Genomic DNA, 20,154 nt, shown 5'->3' with positions numbered 1-20,154 from the left:
TTCCGTTTCAAGCAGTTTGCTAATACCATTCAGGTCCTTTGGACACAGCCAGGATGTTGCGCAAGCTCTGCCATTGAGGAAACAGCCCATTTCTCCAGCTGCAGCACTGGGGGTGCTTTCCATGGGAGACCAGAGAGAGGTGAAGGGGCTTAAACCTTGGTCCTGTTTGCCTGAACCCCACAGGACTCATCTTGGCTTTCCATCACTTCTGATTTGGCCTTCAGGCACCTCCTGTGAAGCTATGACTGCCAGGGTGGGCAACCAAAAGGCAGCTTTGCATTATTTACAGACACACCATCCAAACCAGAGTTGTCTGCTGCCTGTGCTGTGGGTTGGCCAAATATTCCACATTCCCAGGTAGACAAGACTTATTGACGAGGTGTTTTTTTGTACAGGATAAAGTGGGATCATCATAACTTTTCTCACCCTCTTTCTCCTTTCTCCTCTCAGCCCCAGCAGAGTTTGTGCAGCATCCCCAGTCCATTTCCAGACCTGTGGGGACTACTGCCATCTTCACATGCGTGGCCCAAGGGGAACCCCCTCCCCAGATCACATGGCTGAGGAACGGGCAGATCCTGGAGACCAGCGACCACATCAAGCTGAAGAATAACAACAGGTAGGTCCTGGTGCACTGGGCTCTGCACTGCTGTGGAAATGGGAGTGGCAGAGATGTTGGATTTCCTTCTGCATAGCAAAGAGTTGATGAGAAGGTGGCAGTGTTCTGAAGCAGTTCTGGGGATTCAGCTTGGGCTTTGATAAACTGAAACACTACTCCGGTCCTACTGGCTGCACCTTGTAGCCTTACAGTTTGGTGCTCCATGATTTTTTATGTGTTGATGCAGGAACCCAGGAAAAGTTTCTGTTTTGTCTTGGTCATCATCTGTGTGTGTCTGGAAGGGCTAAATGTTGTACCTGTAGCTGACAGGGACCACACAGACTCCTCAGTGGAGGAACTGTGCTTTAACACTGGAACATTGACCTGCCTGGGTGTGCAAATGCAAATACAGTAGAAATAATATTTGTGTGGAGCCTGACTTCCACTAAACTTTAGCCTTTTATCTCACCAGGGAAGAGTGAGTACTCTGAGTACTAAATAACTGCATTTTCCTGGGAGGGGAGGGGATGTTTGTACTGAGGAAATGATGCACTTAGTGTGAAAATTACCAGTCAACAATGTAGTTTCTATGGAAATAGCATGAAAAAATATACTACAAAATGATAGCACCTGTGTTGTAAACCTGATATATTGGTAGAGGTTTGTACCTCTGTGGTGTCATAGAGCTGCTCTCTATATTAACAAATGTGTCTCAGGAAAGCAACTACCCAGCCTCACTGGAGGGTCTGGACCTTCAGTTTAGACAGTTGGGAAGTGCTGTGCAGGCACCATGGCTTGTTCCTCAGGGGACAAGAGTGAGTTTATTTTTTCTGAGTGTCTGTATAATGTGGCTTTTTGTTTTCTCATTTGAAGGGTTTTAAAGCTTTGTTATGTGAGTGATGGAAGGATGTGTGATACAAGAAGGGTAAGTTGTGAGTGGTAATAAAACCATCTCAATCAGAGGAGGTTTTCTCCAAACTGGAATTTTTAGAGCTTCAGAAAACTTTGTGCACACACAGATGACAGTTCAGGCCTGTGGTCTTCTAGTTCATGGCATGGCTTTCTGAGGCATGTTTGCCCTTAATGGTATGAACAGAGCAGAAGGGGTAGGAGGGAACTTAGTGCATCCCTTTTTGTTGATGAGGAAGTGAAGCTAAAAGTGATGAAGTCCAAGTGGTCATTAAATCCATGGCAAAACTGATACTGAATCCAGCTTTGTGTCTTGCCCAGATGTTTTCCCTGTGAAATCATTCCTCTTCACTTGAGGAGAGCAGGGGTCAGGTCTTTGGTCATGGTCACGTCTCCTGGCCAGGTCCCTGTGCCTGGAGCTGTGCTACCCATGCCCATGAACTGCAACTCAGTGAACATCTCAGTAATCGTTTTCTTATGGGAGTCATTTAATGCAATTTAGCATCAGACTTTTCCACAGCGAGCTGAACGATCAGATTTCAGCATCTGGCACAGGCTGAGGGAGCTCAGCCCGTTCCTGGGGCTCAGCTGACACGTGGCATCTTCTCAAGCTATAGTAACACGATTGTAAAGCTGAGCCCTCAGGCCGCTGTACTCAACAGTGCTGAACTTTTGTTGTCTTTCACAGTAGTCTTGGTCGACTCCAACCTCCAGCTCCAGGCAAGTGGCCATGCCTGGTGGTTTCCAAAGCTGTCAGTCTGTAAAATGCCCTCACTGGTGCAGCAGGGCTGGGAGTGCCATGGCGTGGAGGAGACACATCAATGGATGATTTTTTACCTGAGCTTTTTCAAGTTTGCCCTTTGTTTTACTCTCATGGGCAGGACTAAGTGCTGTAACCCACTTAGTTCCAGGTGGAATCAGTTTGTGGTAATGTCTTGGATTTATCAGTCTATTGCACTTGGAAAATATTTGTCTGTGTAAAGATGGATCTCAAATATACTAGTAACGAAGCTACTAAACTACACTATGAGCTTTTTAATTAGATTACATGGTTTCCTACAAAATTCATTTGGATTAAAACTCTGCTTAATATTGTCATAGAGGCCCGAATGTCCCCTAAGGGATTTTTAGGGGAAAAAAAGGAGTAAATCATCCCAAAACATATCATGTGCTAATTGATTGCAAAATGTGTAATTGGGAGCAACTTCATTTTTGTAAACTAACACAGCCAAAAGCAAGGTTATTCTTCTGCAGAAGATGGTGTGTCTGAGATATTGCTCTACTCCTGCAAGCTTGAGGCCCTGTGGGCAGCAGCACAAACCCACAGCCAGTGGATCTGTTGCTTCCCAAAGCTGTGAAGGGCTCTTTTGCATCTGCCTCACCCCACACTGTCTCTCATATGCAGTAACTGCATATCCAAGGAGAGCAAACCCCACAAGGTGAGGGGACTCCAGAAACCCTTCATTGCTGGGATGCAGCTTCAGGACTGGATTCACTGGACATTGGATGTGACTGCTGGTAAACATCAGACATTCACTTGCCAGGCTTTCAGCACAGTAAAATCAGCCTCACAGGCTGCATCCAATAAGTATCTCATCTCTCGTGGTCCCTCAGATGTGAATTCCCATCACCTGATGTGTTGATGGTTTCTGGGCACATTAGCATTAAAGATCAGCCTTCTGCTGTGCCCTCTCCAGAGGTGGTTGTTATGTTTTGAAAATGCCAGCTGTGTGGGAACAAAATAGCCAATCGATGATTAGCAAAAAATCAAAAGCAGTTCTGGGATAGCAGATAATTGTTAATGAAAAATGCATGAAGGCTCAGGCATAGGGAATTGTGGTCTTTTCCATTAAAAGCTGTGAATAAAAATGACTGAAGGAGCTGACGATGGGGCTGCCTTGCCATGCAGCCCCTGGGCTGGGGATGCAGCTGATTGCTGTCAAGGTGATGCTGTGCTGAGCCAAGCTCTCCAAGGGAGAAGCTGATGGAGCCTTTTGGCCTTTGGTGGAGCCATCCCTGTGTCCTGCAGTGGCAGAGTTTGTCCCTCTGTGCTGATCAGAGATGCCCATGTTGCTCCTGGAGTGATTCTGATAGATCATGATCCAAATGCCTGAGCAGTATAAAGGGAATTTCTAGCAAAATTCCTACCCAGCCCATCCCAGAAGTGGAGTACTGCTGCAGAAGGAAAGTGTGGTTACTGGCCAAGTTGGACTTGCGTAAAATTATTTTACACACAGGCTTGTGTAAAATTATGTTTCTAGGTTATTACTTCAACATTTACAAGGAAGCATGAAATAGCCCCGAAATTACCACTGTGAAAGGTTTATTGCTTTTCTTCCTTTGACCTAATCAGGTTCAGGGGGGTAATTTTCAGCCTGGAAGTGTATCACTCTATGGGGTTTATATTGCCATAATAGCAAGGAACAAAGGCCAACATCTTCAGAGAAGGCAGGCTCTCTAAATATTGATTTTCCAAGAAGATTATATTTACAAATTGTAATTAAGGGACTTCATTTGTTCCACCGGAAAAAGGCTTTGTTAGAATTTGGGCTCAGGTGGCATTCGCTCTGCTCGGTGACCTTTGTAAATTCCTCCTCACCGGTTTGCACTTGGTTTAATGCTCTGGAAATGTCTCACTTCCAGGGCAATGAATGTTCAAGACTCATCAGGGGAAATATTCCTTTGTAAATAAACATCAGGCAACTTTGCTTTTCTTGCAGTTCTCATGCTGTTAAATCCCAGTGCTGAAACAGAGAGGGATCTTCAAGTACAAACATCCCAGCACCTGGGACCTGACAGCCCTTCTGGTACCAAACCCAGGGAAACCAGAGCCTGTCATTCACAATGTGGCTTTTTGCTGTAAAACCTACATTAGCTGGGCGTGGAAAGGTGCAGATGGGTTTGTATATCCCTTCATGGTGCCCATTCCCTACAAATACTTCCATTTGTACGGTTTTGGACCACATAAGGGAGGACAGGCAAGCCTGCAGTTCCTTATGCTGTGAGTTTGAGGACAATTCTGATTGAGGGAAGAGTGCTCTATAGCAAATCATATTTCAGTTCCCAGAAGCATGACAAATAAGTACATGGAGAATGGGGATGTGAACCCGCTGCTCCTGATTGAAGCATAATTTATGGGTTTGGCTTTGGAAGTCACGTGGAAATGGCTTTGCAAGGAGGATGGCTGCACGAGTGCACAAAGCCCTCTAAGCAGTGGGGAATCAGTGTGATCCCTGCTCCAAGCAGGGATCCTGTGCTGGGATCACACAGCCATATCCCATAAAAAGGACCTGCAGCAGCCCCAGATCAGCCAATGGCAACAGGCATCAGTTTCTCTTTCTCATGTGGCTGTGATTATTTTTCTGCCAAGTTGCCTGTGTAATTTCTCTGTGCTGCTCCACTGAGCTGCTCTTGAAGTGCATTGAGTCAGGAGTTTAAGTGTTTGTTCCAACTGTTGCACACAGCAAAATCCATCGGCAGAGAACGGTCCTTACACAGGAGGCTTTGAGGCAGGACTGAGCCCATCGTGGTGCAGCCTAAAATTAGTCTCCCCTAAATTGGCTGGGTCTTTTTCTTCTCCAGTATGTGTGCTGCTTGCTTGGGAAAAGGTTTGGGGGACTTTCCATTTAGCAGCAGAGAGCTCTCCCAGATGTCTGTATTTGCAGTCCTACCAATACAGGCTCTGCCCTCCCTTCCAGTAGCTTTTCCTGAGATGTTTTGTGCTTCCCCATGGGCCTGAAGATGTAAAGACTTCTTTGCTTCCTGGGGTAGTATTCAGTTAAGTCTGTGATTGTACTCTGTGGCTCATAAAAACAGAGTGAGTGGGACGAGCAACATCCTTCCAGAAGCTGTTCTTGGATGAGTCTGAAATCACAAGACTGGGCTGGAATCCTAGCCAGTGAGCTGCAGTACCTGCAAAATAGAAACTAGTCCTTCTGCATAACCCAACCCAATTTCACCTAGGATGTTCTGTATGATATTCAATTTCTGAATGTATAAGAATATGCATATATTCATATATATTGCATATATATGCTGGGAATGATATGCAGTGTCCCTCTGGATTGCTGAGTGTCACTTTTCAAGCTTTGCACCTTAATTTCAGCCTGTATGAGGCAACCTTCAGAATACAGGGAATTTCTGCAAAGCTGGGGGACAAAGGATCCTTCCCAGCATGTCACAGGCCACCAACCCCAGGAACAGATCATTCAGTGCAGCACAGCACAACATAGGCCATGACAAACAGAGCTAGAGTAGGGATGGGCATCTGAATGTGGCACTGGTGGCTTTCTGTATCTGCTGGCACTCAGAATGCTGTCCCTGCTAGCCACAGCCTGCTCTCTGCATTAATTTCATCACACTCCCTCCTTTGTGTGCCTGTGCGCGCGCAGGCTGATGCCTTCCTAGATGGGCCCCTCTTCTTTGTGCTCCTGAATCGATGAAGAGGCTTCCTTCAGTTCACAGACTTTTTCAGAAGAGCCTTTGGAAAGCCGATCTCCGGTCACCGGCCTGGACCCCTGACCCGAGCCAGATCAGTCATCCTGACTGCCTATGAACTGGGAAGACAGCTTGGGAATACTGCGGCTTTCAAGCGGCGGAGGCCTCTCGTTTCAGCTCAGCCGGGTGTGAATCTGCAGCAGCTCCTCTCCCCACTTCCATCAATGCCTGTCAGGGCATTGTGTGGAGATGTGATGGAGCCCTCGGCTCGCCGAGCGGCTCTGGTGACCAGCAGAAAGCCTTCTGGCATCTCGCCTCGTCTGACGTGCTCGCGGCGCTGCCAGTCTGGCACTCGCGGGAAAGTTTTCCAGCAGCAGATGTCCCAAAGTGACAGATTTTTTCATGTTGATGGGAAGAAATAAAAGGACACTGCATATTTCACATGGTTGACACACAGAGACGCTCTGTGCCTTCTCACATGGTAACTACAGATCTTCCTTTTGTTTGAGCTTTCTTAAAAAAAAAAAAAAAAGACAAAAAGCAGCAAAACCTATGACTGAACACTGGCCCTGCTGCACTGCATCCTCCACATGTTGGGAGGTGATTCTCATGGAGCTGATGTCTAGATGCTGGGCATTTTGTTCATCAGCTTCTGCATGCTCTCATAGCCAAAACTCCAGCTGTTTTAGTGTCCCATTGCCTGTGTATCATTCTAGGCGATGTGGGCTCCAGGTAATGGATGGCCAAGGCTCTCATTGCACAGCATATCCAAACACAGCCAAAGAAATCTCCATGAAAATGAACTTTCTGAAGCCTGAAGCAAATTTCCAGCTATGTGCCATGCCAACTTCCTAGAAAATACTGTATTTATTTCTTTTGACTTGACTGTGTGTGACAGAGACTCTGCTCAGCTCCAGATCCCAGTGTCCAAGTGCTATTCTTCCATGACCAATGGCATCCTTCACATCATCTGTGTCCTACACGAGGAGCTTTTTTCACCCCCAAATCCTCCAAGGAGAGAGAAGTCTTTGGTCACAGAATCACAGCGCTGCCATCAGGCTCCTTGCACTGCTTTTCAGCCTACCTCCCCTCTTCCTTCCTCGCTCCACATCTTCCTCTCTTTAAGCAGAGCAAGTAAATGCACCTGGAGGTGGTGGAGCCTAAATACTCCTTGGTCCAGATCTGCTTTGTGCTTGGGAAGCTTAAGGCTGCTCTAGCCCTGTGTGGCAGCCCGGCCTGACCGCTCTGGGTTCCCAGATGCACAGCAGCCACATGGAAATAATCCCTGCATTCATGGGGCAGAAGGAAGTGCTGCTGCTTCTTCCACACATCTGCTTTGTGCAGGGCTGGGAGTGCAGCTCTGGGATGGTGTAATTCTGCCTTCTGCCATCTGTCCTCACAGGAGTCAGCCCTTGTTGACACAGCTGAGCCACACATCGGGTCCTTCCTCCCCGCGCCCTCTCCCACTTCTGCCTTTCTCCTTCCATTTAATCAGATACGTTGAGCCCGTGGCTATGAGAGGAGCTTAGGGCTGATTCTCGAAAATCACCATATCAGCTGAAACCATCACATTTGATATTCCATTTACAATGTTTCCAAGGAAACAAAGGCACAGGACATAAATAGATGACTGTTAAACATTTGCTCACTCACCATGCCCCTGATAATTTGCAAGGCAGAAATAGGAATGTTAAATCAACAGCAATAATAAATTTTAATATATGAAGACCAATATTTTGCTGCAATTAGAAGAAGCATTTTTTCTGACATACAGGCAGGCAGTGGCAGGTTATTTATCATTTCCATTTCCAATGTTCAGTTTTTCATTTACATAAAAGGCAGCTTTGATTGTGATTCCCAAAAAGCCTTGAAATGCCCCCTGCATCAGCAGGGATGCTTGGGATTTACTCATGTGCAGTCAAGTTCCAGGTCCACCTAGAATTCACTTCAGGAGAAAAAAGTAATTTGTTTCTCCTTAGAAGCAAGTAGTGGATATGGATTTCGTTATGTTTTGGTCATTTCTTACAGAAAAGTAAGAAAAAGCTCATGTTCTGAAGCTTTCCTAAGGATGTCCTTTGGTCCTCCCAGGACCAAAGGCATTGTAGGCAGATTTTACCATCACCTGAGCTGCTGTCTCAGAGCTGGGTAAAAAAACATCTTGTGTCAAATCTGCCTTTCCAGCTCAGAGCTGTACCCAGTAGTGACAGTGACCATGCCATGCCTTAGAAGGGAGATACACTTTCTATTTATTTATTTATTTAGGAGGCCTTGTGTCTGATGTGTTAACATCCTGAATCGTGTTGTTTCTGGCTTGGCTTTGAGTGGAGCTTTCATTGATGGGTCCCTGTTTGTGAACAGATGTTATTAAGAAAAGCTGCTTTGTGAGTTCAAATGGCAAGACAGAGCTAATGTGGAGCACAATTATTTCCAAGTCAGTATTCACTGGTGTTGTTTTAAAGATATTGGGTGTTGCAACTTTTGAGCTGGCTCTGAACTTGCTCCAGTTGTCCACAGCCATTGCTGGAGGGTCCTGCAGTGCAGAAAGGGGCTCCAGTTCATGTGGCCACATGTACTAAAATTCTGGCTGTCCCTGTGCAGAGATTTGGGAGGCTAGTACATGGCTGGCTTTCCCCTTGCTTTAGGGGTGTTTTCTAGGGTAGTCAGTGCCTGTCATTTCTTGGATGGTGGAAACAGCATCTAAACCTGATATGGAAACCTCCAACAGCAGGCTGGAAGAACTGCTCTGGTTGTTTCCCTTGAAGGCAGCAAGCTTTGATGCACAAGCATCAAAAATACACTCAGAGGTTCTGCAGACAAAACTTGTGACTTGCTCATAAGCTTCAGCTTTTGGCTCTTGGTGATGGTGTTTCTGAAAGTGCAGAAGTGGGAGCTGAGGCTATAACCCTGCTGAATAAATCAGCTAATCCCAGTGTTACCCTTAGACAGCTCTAGTGTGCTATAATGCAATTAGAGCATCACCAGAGGGCTTTCTGGCTGTGTTTGATTGGACTTGGCTTTGTAACTACATGCAGTGCCTGGATGGGTCTCACTGGTGTGTACTGGAGCTAAGCCAGTTAAAGCTGTTTTGGCTGTGTGGATGCACTTGCCACAAAACTGGCTCTGTGGTGTGGCTGGGATCTTCCTGAATCCACACCTTTAGATCCTGCTGGTCCCTGTCCCACTCTGTGTCCACATCTGGCTATACTTGAACCACAGTATCTGCAGATTGAGACAGAGAAACTGCCCAGTCGCAGGGAATGACACATCCATCTCCTGGACTTCTTCCCCAAAAGCACCAGCCCATAGCTTCCAGAAAGCTTTCTGTGGAAACAGAGGCCGTGGGATGCCCTGCCATGGGAGTCAGCACAGGGACCACGGCAGTCAGTGTGATGCTTGTCCCTCTCATGTCCCCACACAGCACTCTCTCCATCTATGGGATCAACCAGGCAGATGAAGCCATCTACCAGTGCCTGGCCGAGAACAGTGCAGGCTCCACGCAGGCCAGCGCCCGCCTCACCGTGCTGTGGGCTGATGGGCTGCCCAGCCCTCCTCAGGGCGTGAGGGCAGAGACTGTCTCTGCAACCACCATCCAGGTGTCCTGGGAAAAGCCCCTGCAGAACACCAAGGAGATCATCGGCTACGTGCTGCACATCCGGAAAGCTGCAGGTACAGCGTTACACCCACTGCCCAGAGCACCCTCAGCCTCCCCATAATTCAGCCACACAGCCCATTAAGTAAAACCAGCGCTGCACTGTAGTGGTCCATGCTGCCATCACTGTTTTCTGTCACCTCCCAGTTTCTGAAGGGCAGAGAGGAGGCTGTAATATACTGTAAATACCTGCAAATACTAAATATACCATTGTAATTATCAAAAGGCGGGGAGGATGAAGCCGCATAGTCAAGTCTTGCTGCCCATTTAGCTCTGGCAAAGCATACAGAGATCACAGAATCAGAGAATCATAGAATGGTTTGGGTTGGAAGGGGCCTTATCCAGTTCCAACCTCTGCCAGAGGCTGGAACATCTCCCACTAGATCAGGTTAAACCGTGTCCCAATATTACCAATTTCAATGGCCTTGAAATGTAACCAGAAATGTGTGTGAAAAGGTACATATCCACCCCAGGGACCAAAATTACTGCATGCAACATCTATTTATTCTCTTTACCTCTTGCAAAACCTAACGCCACTCATTTCTCTCTCCCTTTGCATTTCAGATCCTGTAGAGATGGAGTACCAGGAGGCTGTTAGCAAGAGCACCTTCCAGCAGCTAGTGACTGATCTGGAGCCCTCGACCAGCTACAGCTTCTATATAAAGGCTTACACGTCCCGGGGTGCCAGCAAAGCCTCAGAAGTCACGGTGGTGAGCACGCTGGGGGAAGGTAAGGAACGCTTTGTGCAGGGACCCTCAGATGCCGTCGCCCGCTGTGCGTAGCAGCGGCGCCACTCACCCCGACACCGCCCCGCAGCGCTGCGGCACTGTAGCCTGTGGTGCTGCTGCTCCTTGTTCCTGCTGCTCCTCGTACTCTGGGATATTGTGTAAAACTCACTTGTATCCTTGCAGGGGGGTTCACTGATTAAACACAGCATCGCCTCTCCCAGCTGATGTTGTAGCAGGGGGTGAGTGCAAACCTGCCTGGCCTTGTGCATTGCAGCTGCTCTGGGCTGTTCCTAAACTCCTTGCTAAATGCAGACTTCCTGTTCAAGCAGCATCTCATCATCTTCCAGCAGCTCTGGTACTCACAGCTCTTACTTGATAAGTTCCATACTTTGAAAGATTTTATTATTTTCTGCTCTGTTCAGGGCAAATCACACTAGAGCTGAGTTGTCCTGACCTATAAATCCATGCCCTGGAGCAGATTTCTGTTTCAGTGGGAAGTTAAGGTGATCTCTAAGGCTTTTTTTTCTGACTTAGCCACCAGTTAGATTCCTCAGAAAGACAGTGGGTTTTAATACAGGACCCTTGCACACAGGTACCAGGTAGAAACCACAGCCCCAGTGCGATATGTCAGTCAGAACTGGAAGAATGTTTTTCTAGAGACTCATCTATTTCTGAATCCTGGCTTGTCTCAGATAGAGAGGCTAATTTCTTAGGAGTCATTCTTGTGAACATTCAGTAATTATGAATTTCCAACGGAGAGGGCCTTGGGTGTGAGGATGTTATTTAGGATCAAATGGAAGTGTGTTGACTTCCAGGTGGGGGATCCCTTTCATTCTGTTCTCAGCCCTTGCAGATATTTATTACAGACTTTAAGCCAAAACACCAGTAAATCCTCACCCGCTGGGTTGTTGCTCTGCAAGTTTATTTTCCTTGGTACTCTGCAGGGAATCAGTCACCCTTGGAGTTTGTTTTTCCTCACAATTTAGAGGCAGAAGGATGGCCTATGGGGAAGCTTGAAACTTCTTGACCTGATGCCCTAAGTTCAGCCCCAGGGGCTACAAGACAGCCATGCTCTATAGAGCTTGGTGACTGTACAGAAGTCCAGGTCAAGTGAGAGAGAACTTTTTGTCATTATTACCTTCAATCATGACAGGAATAGTTAGGTATCTGGTAATGGGATCATAAATTTCCTGGCTCTCTGAAGTTTTAAGGTATCTCTGACATGCTGTCCTTTTAAAAAGGCTTGTCCTGTGTAACAAAGCTTTAGGAATTAGCTCCCTGTTCTGGATGGACAAGTTGGCTCGGTTCAGATCACTCAACCCAGCCTGTGTTTGCCTTGTAGGAAGGTAAAAACATTTAAAAGCCCCAGTTCTGGCTTCATTTGTTCACTTTGTTTCACTCAGGTGCCTGTTGCCTTCTGCTCATAGAGGAGAGAGTGGCTCAGAGAGCCAGGGCCCAGTGACTTTTGTCACCAAATTCAGGTTTCACACAGATTTGTCTCTTCTCATGGCCAGGCCACTTCACCCTGTGCCCTCACAATGATGCACAGGAGAGCTGAGTTCCCCCTGAGTTTGGGGAGCCTCTGGATCTGTGCTAACAGCTTCAGAAAAGGATGCATTTTCCAAGATGCCATATCTGGCAACCAGGGACAGCTCAGTGGAGCCAGGGCAGCAGAGATGCTGCCAGCTGGAGACTGCTCTGAGTGACCATGTTATGCTGGTATTATGTGGAGCAGGAATATGAAATAGTCTACAGAAAACAGAGGACAGGGTTACTTTTGGCTTGGGGCCATCAGCTTCTCAGGGCTGGCAGCACGCTGAGAGGGCGCTTGGCTGAAGCCTCTGATGCTTTCTAGGGACACAGTGCTCCTTCCTTTGTGCCAGCGCTGATTTTGGATGGAGAGTAGAAGGGAAGATGCTGTAGAGAAGGGACTCGAGTGAACCTTGCCCTCCTCCATAAGCCTCACTCTCTGGGAAGGCCTTTCTGCCTCCTCCCTGTCGTTCTCTTTATGCCATTTCACAAATGCCATGGTATTTTAAATCTCAAACGCTCTCTGCTTCATTAAGCAGCACACACTCCTTGTTCTTGTCTTTTAATGCTTTTTAGGGTTTTCTCCAGGACTTTTTGACATTTCTCTAGGATGAAGACTGTTCCTTTAGTCATCTTCGGCTAAAGACGCCTTCAAGAAGAAAGTTGAAATGACCTGGGGAAAATTCCAAACAGCACGGAAGAGGAAAACAAGTATCCCAGCCCTTAGCATGAGGGAGATGCCTCACTTATATTAGCTCCATATTATGTCTAATATATACTTCTGTGAAGCACCTATCTGCTGGTGTGTGTACATATATTTACACACAGACAGATATATTCCATTGTATACACTTATTTGTGTAATCACATTATAAACAGCACATGCATTCTGCGAGTGCATATACCTATAATCAGTATTATACATATATATATATATATACTCAAAGTTTGAATAAATACATTATATTCCATATTTTAAAGGAGAGATATTCTTGTGGTTTTTATAAAATGTAAGGCTCTGCAACCATAAAATAAAGCCAACTCTTCACAAATCAGGATGGCCCACATAAGTCTTTCTTTGTCCATGGGATAATGTGATAATTTCCCTTTCTGTGGTGTTTTCACCCTTGGCTGGAAAAGTGATGCTTTAAGCAAAGGTCCAACTTCTCAGAGAGGGAATTTTTGTCCTGGAGGGAATTGGGAGAATAAGAAAAAAGGAGAATTTAATTGGACTGCAAAAATATGCAGCCTTGGGAAGAATGACACATTCTGATATAAATAGAATTTACTCTGTGTTTTGCACCCAGGAATTGTTAAGTTCAGCCTTCCCAGCAATGAAATGCACATCAGAATAAATCCTATCAAGAAGGAATACTTCAGCCCATTTTTTTCCCATTGGCAGCACTCAAGCAGGATGAAATCTCATTTATCTCAGAACACTGGGTCTTTCCTCCTGAATCCACGTGGAGATATGTGGCAGTCAGCAGGGACTTGTTCACCTCCATGGGCTTATTCAGAGGACATCAAGCAAAGCCCATGCAGCCTGAGGGAGAGCAACACTTGGGGAAGAGACAGGATTGCCCAGACCCTCCTGCTCAACTGGAGAGGCATCCATCCTTCCTCTAAAATCTCCTTATGGGAAAGGTTGAGCTCTCAGTACCCGGGAAAAGGCAAATGGCTGTGCTGTGCAGATTTACTGTTAAATTGAGGAAATGCCCTTTTTAGCTCTCATCAGTCTTACTCTGACATGGCCACATTTCATCTGCTTTTCCACATCGCTCACTAATGGTTGTGCTGAACTCTCTGCCAAAGGTCGGGTTTGCACCACTCATCCTTAGAGACCCTTTGGGGAGAAACAAGACAGAAAGCAGCTTTGGTCCAGTGCAAGCCCAGCAAGCCTTGTATGTGGGAACTGCTGAGCTTGTAATCCTGTGGGATTGGAAAAATCCTCAAAGCCTGGAGGATGCTGGAGAAGTAGAGCTGTTCTGCTGGATGATTTTGCTGTGGGGTGAGCTGAGCTTGGTACCTGGTGCTCAAAAACTTTTCTCCCTCCTGGTGTCAGTGCTGGAGCAGAGCCCTGGGCAGGGCAGAGACTGCAGCACTTCATGCTATCCACATTCTGGATGGTGCCAAAGGTTGGGGAACTGATGGGAGAGTTTAGCCTGGGGTTGTTTGGTGGAAATGAGAAAAAAAATCATCAGTGAAATGTCCTGCTGCAACACATCTGGTAATGGTGTGATCAGTGTAGGAGAAAGGGAGGGAGGGGAAAACATGGACTGTGTGCCCCAGTGCTGCCCAGGGCATGAGGCTGGGCTTGGGGCACAGCCAGCTTTGGAAAACCCAGATATCACAAGAAAATTGGCTTTAATTTGCAGATCTTTGCCTCTCAAGCAAGATCGATGGGGCAGGATGGGGACAGGCAGCTTTTTAGGGATCTGGAGAGGGAATGGTCTGACCCACTCTGCAGCACACCCCGAGAACAAGGGCAGGGCTTTGGGGCATTGACTGGAGCATGTTCCTGGTGGACTTTGAATCAGCAGCAGGGACATCTTCCCAGCTAATCCCCTGTGTGCCCCTCAGGCCAGGTAAGTGCCTGCCCCCCAAAACAAGCCAGCCCCAGCTGTGCAGGGATCTCAGGCTGCTCAGCTGTTTGGAGCTGTTGATGAAGATGCTCTGGTTCTCCCCTGAATCCCCAGCACAGTCACAAATCCCCCTCCTCAAGCTGACGGGGAGAGCAAGCCCCCTGCAAGCCAGCACAGGTACCTAGCACACATTTAAGACAGATGTCTCCAGCTCTGTCCCTTCTGGTTTCTTCCTCTCAGGGGGATTAATCACTCTGAAAGTTCTGTGCCTCAGGGTGAGGGCAAAAATTGGAATTTGAGAATGTATTGCCAAAGTTGCTGCATTCCTGCCCTGACCCGGCCAGACTGAGCATCATATTGCAGCCAAAGTGTAAAAGTAGTTTGTCCTTGCTCATCTGAGCAGAGGGAACCCTTGCAATCTCCTGCAGCTCCCTGAAGAAGTTCAAAGCTGTTAAACCAGATTCTGGTCTGCTCAGATTTTTCTCAGTCTCAGCTGACACATTCTTTGGTGCAGTGACTGCAGGGAAAGGCTGCTGGGGAATTTCTCATCATGCAGACTGAAAAAGCACATGCAACCCACTGTCTTTCTCTCTCTGTTTCAGTCCCAGCCATGCCATCCCTCTTTATTAAAGTCATTAACAGCACCACTGTGCAGGCAACGTGGGAACCTTCCATCAAACTGGGCCAGCATGAAGGCTTCAAGCTGTATTACCGCAAAGTCCACCTCTCCCAGTACACAGGTCCAGTCCTCCTGGCCAGCAACATCACAGCCTACAACATTACCCACCTGGGTGAGTATGGTGACACCTTGACATGTCCCCTCTGCCCACCCTATTGTGATTAGCAGGAGAGAGCTGAAATGTGTTTCCCAGCCCCTAAATGCTCCCAGCAACAGGTACTTGTTTGCAACATCTCGTGTGTATTTGGTAAGGTGTTCTTTCCCATATAAGCTTCACTGGGGGAGATAAGGCTCATGGTTCCACCTGACTGTCCCTCTTGTGTCCCCCTGGGCAGACGCGTCGGTGGTGTATGAAGTCAAACTCCTCGCCTACAACCAGCACGGGGACGGAAACTCCACTGTCCGCTTTGTGTCTCTGAGGGAAACTGTGGAGAGGACAGGTGAGATGGGACCGTGGTCTCAGTGCTGGTCTGGGAAACAGCTCTGCAGGAAGGTGGTGGGACCAAACACATCCTGTGTGCCCCCTGTGGCATTACCCTCATCTCACCTTCAGACACTCATTTATTTTCAGCATCACAAATAATGCTGAGCAAAACTCTGCAGGGCTAAGAGCACCTGGATGGCTTTTTTACCAATGGGGAGAAGACAGACCAAATGTTTTGCACATGCCAGGTTTGTCCCCTAAGCTTGAGACAGAGGTGAAGCTATGAATATGAACAACCCCCCATGTATAAGGTACCAGGTGCCATCCTCAGGTGAGATATGGTGCACTGAGCATCTCTGCTCTCCTGGAGCTGTCCTGGGTATTTTGGCCTTCACTGGTCAAAAGAGAGGACTCGTGGCTTTGGAAAGGGAAATGGCTGCAGAGCATGAGCCCTGTGTTACATGGCAGCAAGGGAGAAATCTCTAGAGGGAATCCTTTAAATTATCACACGTTTCATATTCATCTATGTGTAAAAAACATCCTGCTGCTCTTGGAAGCCTTTTAAGCCTCCAGTGGGAATATCTTCAAGAGATAGTTATTACTCTTCTGTCTGTGCTGGAGTAAATACTAATCTCATTGGCATCTGTCTACTCCATCAAGTTTCAGCCTGCTCTGGTGTGGTGACTGCCTCTTACCTCCCACTGTAGCATGGGGTATTGCAAAAATTATCATCAGAGTGGATTTTTTTCATTAATTGTGTCTAATGACAGTAACCACGTAATGGGGCTGGCTCACTACAGATATTCCAATCCTGTGCTTGCTATGTCTCCCTTCCTGGGGTGCTGGGAGCAAGGGAGGTGCATAGGCAGGAGCAAGCCCCTGCTTCCCACATGGTTCTCCTCTTCCTATACACAGCTCCCAGCACTGCTCAAGGCTCTGACTTTGGCTCTGGGCTCTTCAAAAGGCAGAGGAGCAATAGAAGAGTAGCACCACTGACTTATCCACCTTTTCCTGGCAGTGCTGAATCCTCCTTGTGACTGCATGAAGGACGAGCAGAACAATAAAACCTCCACGACTGGCATCATCATCGGGATCCACATCGGCGTCACATGCATCATATTCTGCATCCTCTTCCTTATGTTTGGATACCGAGGAAGGTAGGGATGCTCATGCCACTGCTCACAAGGGTATACTGCTCCCTGGTACTGTGGGTGTGCCCACCTGAGTCTCACATCCCCAGTGTAATGTTGAACTTTATAAGATGGATTGAAGGATGAAGGAATGTAGCACAGGGACAAGGCAGATGCCAGCCTGGGGGAAGGAACAGAGGATGAACCACCCCTCTCACTCTCAGGCTCCATCTCTTTATTTTTCAGGCTGCTGATGTGCAAAAATGTGCAGGAGCAGCTGTCAACCCCTCAGATCCCCCGGAGCCAGCGGAGTGCCACGGGCCTTGTCCTGAATGGGGCCACTCGTAGGGACAGGGACGACCGGGACTTGAATGGAAAGCAGCTGGATATGAACGAGCTGGAGAGGTTATTCCCATCATCCCCATCCCAGGAGCAGCAGGAGAAGGGAATAATGGTAAGTCCAGCAGCATGGGAGCACACCTGGCTGTGCATTGGAGAGCTGTCACTATCACTGTCACTGTCACTATCACTGTCACTGTCACTGTCACTGCATTGTCCCCTTTTCTCTCTCTCTCCAGTCGGCTCACAGCCTGTCAGCCCCCCACGATGAAACCCAGATCTCCACACTCCCTCTGGATGAGTTCAGCATCATTGAGGAGCAGCCGGACCCCCTCCCAAAAAACCCCCATGGCAGCAGTCCTGCTGCTCCGGCTCCCAACCACGGTCCTGCCAATGAAGGATAAAACTGCCAACATTCAAAGCCTCTTGTAGGAGTTACCAGAAACCAAACCCGCGGCTGGTGATGTCTTTACGAGTTGTCAATCTCAGGTCAATTGAAGATTTCTATGGTGTGATTGTTATTTTTTTGTTTTGCTTTATTTTTATATATATATATAAATATATATATATATATATGTATACAGCCTTTTGGAAACTCTGTGAAGTTTATCTTTCTGACCTCTCTTGAGCCTCTCAATGTATTTCTTCCAATGATGGCTCTCTGGAGACTGGTCACGATGGATTTTCCCCACAGCTGCTATGTAACAGACTCCTTGGCAGAGTTTGGCAAACTCTCCAGTCTCTGACAGACTGGGGATACAGTGGAGCCCCCATCTCTTGGTATCCCAGACTTTTCCTTCATCAGCAGCTTTAGAACTACTTTTTGGATCTATTTTTATTTCCATAAGACTGGATTTGGAAAAATCCTTCTAACTTGACTCCAAAAATTGAGGCCTAGGAAGGCTGTCTCTCCGTGGATTTGATGATTTTGTACACTTTTGCTATTTCTCAGGATACTTTTTTTGCTGATGGACTCTAAATAATATGAAAAAAAAGGTAAAAAAAAAAAAAAGAGTGTGTGTGTGTCAAAGGATGCCTGAGGGCTACTGAAAGACTTGGACAGACAACCCGAGTGAACTCAGAACCTACCTCAACCGGAATGAATGTCTTCTGGGAAGCAGAAATACCTGCGTCTTCCTTCGTGTTCAAACAAACAAGTAGTGTAGCACTTGGTCAGTACAAGCATGGTCCTACCTCAGCAGTCACGCTCTGTACCCGCCACCTTGGTGGCTTCCTTGTTGTCGTTCCCATCTAAAGCACTTCCAAACCTTTGAAAGCAATGTTCTACCTCAAGCGTGAGAGAAACTCGTGTGTGCGCATGTGTGTGTGAGTGTGTGTGTATCCTCCCCTCTCCCTCAATTCCTGCCTCTCCCACCCAGCCCCACATGAAGCACTATGCTTCACCGGTGTTATGAGCTTTACTTTTGCGGGCTCCAGTGTGATTTTGTGTGGCGGAGATTTGTGTTGTGGTTTTTTACTTTAAAGATTGTTGGGGAGGTCACAGACAAGCAGTGTGATGCCCTGTGGCTCCCTGGCACCACTGCCTTTCCAGGGCTGATTTGGGCACTGGTCATCCTGGGTTTGAAGGGATGGGGTGCTCAGATTCCGGTGCTGGGGCTAGAGCACCCTTCTGCCCCATCAGTGTGCTGCTCCCCAAGGCTGATTCCCACCAGGATGATCTATGGCATGTGCTGGCATAAGCAGCACAACACCCTTGGGAGGTGAGAACCTGGACATCACTGTCTTGTCCCAAAGCCCACCCTGCTATCAGGAGCACCCATGGGGAAACCACAGTGAGGAAACCCGTGGGGAAACCCACTTCCAGAATCCCTTGAGATGCTACTGAGCTGCCCCCAGCTCCTCCAGCGCCTTTCCAGCCACAGGGAACGTCCAAAGGATGAGTGGAGCCAAAAAGGGCTCGGTTCCTTGGGAGGGACAAGGCAAGGAGGTTGCTGGGGGCTGCCAGAGCTGCCCCTTCCCATGCCCATGGTGGGCAGAGGAGCTCCTGACACCAAAGAGAGGGTTTGTCCCCTCCAGAGATCAACCACCAACCTGACACTGTGGAGGTTGGGTTGTCCTGGCATGATGCAGCCTTGTGAGTCAGTGTGTGACCAGCATCATCCATGGGTGAGATGGGGGCACACACAGGGGACAGGGACACCAGGTGCCAGCTGGTGCCAGAGGGCAGCCCTTTCCCTGCTGTGTGAGGTGGCTAAATCCAGGCAAATGTGAAGGTGTGATCTCTTTGTGTAGGTGGTGGTAAATCAAACGTTGCTGTACTTGCAAGGACAGTGAACAGAATCAGGAAAGGAAAATCATTTAAGTTTTAAAAAAAGTATGAATTGTATTTTTTTAAATGGTACCAGTGGGAGAGTCCCTTGTGTCAAAAACACCCCTGTCACCTGCCCAGCTGGCAATGGAATGCAACCAATGACTGTGTAAATAGTACAATACATAGGAGGCTAAGCAAATGCCTCTTCCCAGAGCTGAGTCCTGGTGCAGGGCAGGGTTACCTGCAAACATGACTCTGTCCTCATCCAGCTCGGCCCAAGAAGATGTAATGGCACCAACCTCAAGAGCAAGGAGCTGTTCAGGCTCAGTGTTCCTAGCCCTCTTCCATTAAAATTCGTCCTCCTGTAGACATCATGCAGAACAGAAAAGATGGAAAGGATTAAATTTTCTCATTAACACCCCCAAACAACCTTTCCCCACCCCACCAAAGAGGCTAAATGGGCTGTCAGCTGATCCCTGCTCACACCTGTGATGCTGGACCTGGAGACAGCCTGGGGAGGGACTGTGGGGGGACAGTGCTGTGTGAGACAAGAGCACAGCCCACCCCATCGCAGGAGCCAGAGGATGCCAGGGCTAGGGCAAGGCAGGAGGGAGGAGAAGACACCAAACAGCTCAAGTTATAACCTCATATCAAAGATAACCCGACCCTCTCCTGCCATCCCACTCCCACTCCAGCCCAGTTTTTCTTTTTATTGTTTTTCTTGTGTGTGTAACACCGCCGTTCACATTGAATAAGTACCGTTGCCAAAGTGAACACAGAACCTAGAGTAGTGTTCAGCTCAGACTTCCTGGAGCTGTGAACATGCTATTAATTTAATATCATATTATTGTGATATTGTAATAGTAACAAGTATTTGTCA

The 20,154-nt window shown here is 47.6% G+C and overlaps 1 protein-coding gene across 1 annotated transcript in view; it reads left to right on the top strand.

Annotated features, from left to right (window-relative positions):
- IGDCC3 (immunoglobulin superfamily DCC subclass member 3) overlaps nucleotides 1-17,438 on the top strand; it is a 95,520-nt gene extending 78,082 nt beyond the window's left edge. Inside the window, exons 7-14 of the mRNA XM_021552600.3 lie at nucleotides 451-616; nucleotides 9,360-9,607; nucleotides 10,155-10,319; nucleotides 15,033-15,221; nucleotides 15,445-15,549; nucleotides 16,552-16,690; nucleotides 16,910-17,117; nucleotides 17,242-17,438. Of these exons, the coding sequence (XP_021408275.2) occupies nucleotides 451-616; nucleotides 9,360-9,607; nucleotides 10,155-10,319; nucleotides 15,033-15,221; nucleotides 15,445-15,549; nucleotides 16,552-16,690; nucleotides 16,910-17,117; nucleotides 17,242-17,406 (1,385 nt within the window). The 3' untranslated portion in view covers nucleotides 17,407-17,438. The remainder of the gene's footprint in view (nucleotides 1-450; nucleotides 617-9,359; nucleotides 9,608-10,154; nucleotides 10,320-15,032; nucleotides 15,222-15,444; nucleotides 15,550-16,551; nucleotides 16,691-16,909; nucleotides 17,118-17,241) is intronic.
- The last annotated feature ends 2,716 nt before the right edge of the window (nucleotides 17,439-20,154 follow it).

The sequence above is a fragment of the Lonchura striata genome, chromosome 11, assembly GCF_046129695.1.
Source record: "Lonchura striata isolate bLonStr1 chromosome 11, bLonStr1.mat, whole genome shotgun sequence".
Taxonomy (NCBI): Eukaryota; Metazoa; Chordata; class Aves; order Passeriformes; family Estrildidae; genus Lonchura; species Lonchura striata.
This window is presented reverse-complemented; position numbering and strand designations above follow the sequence as displayed.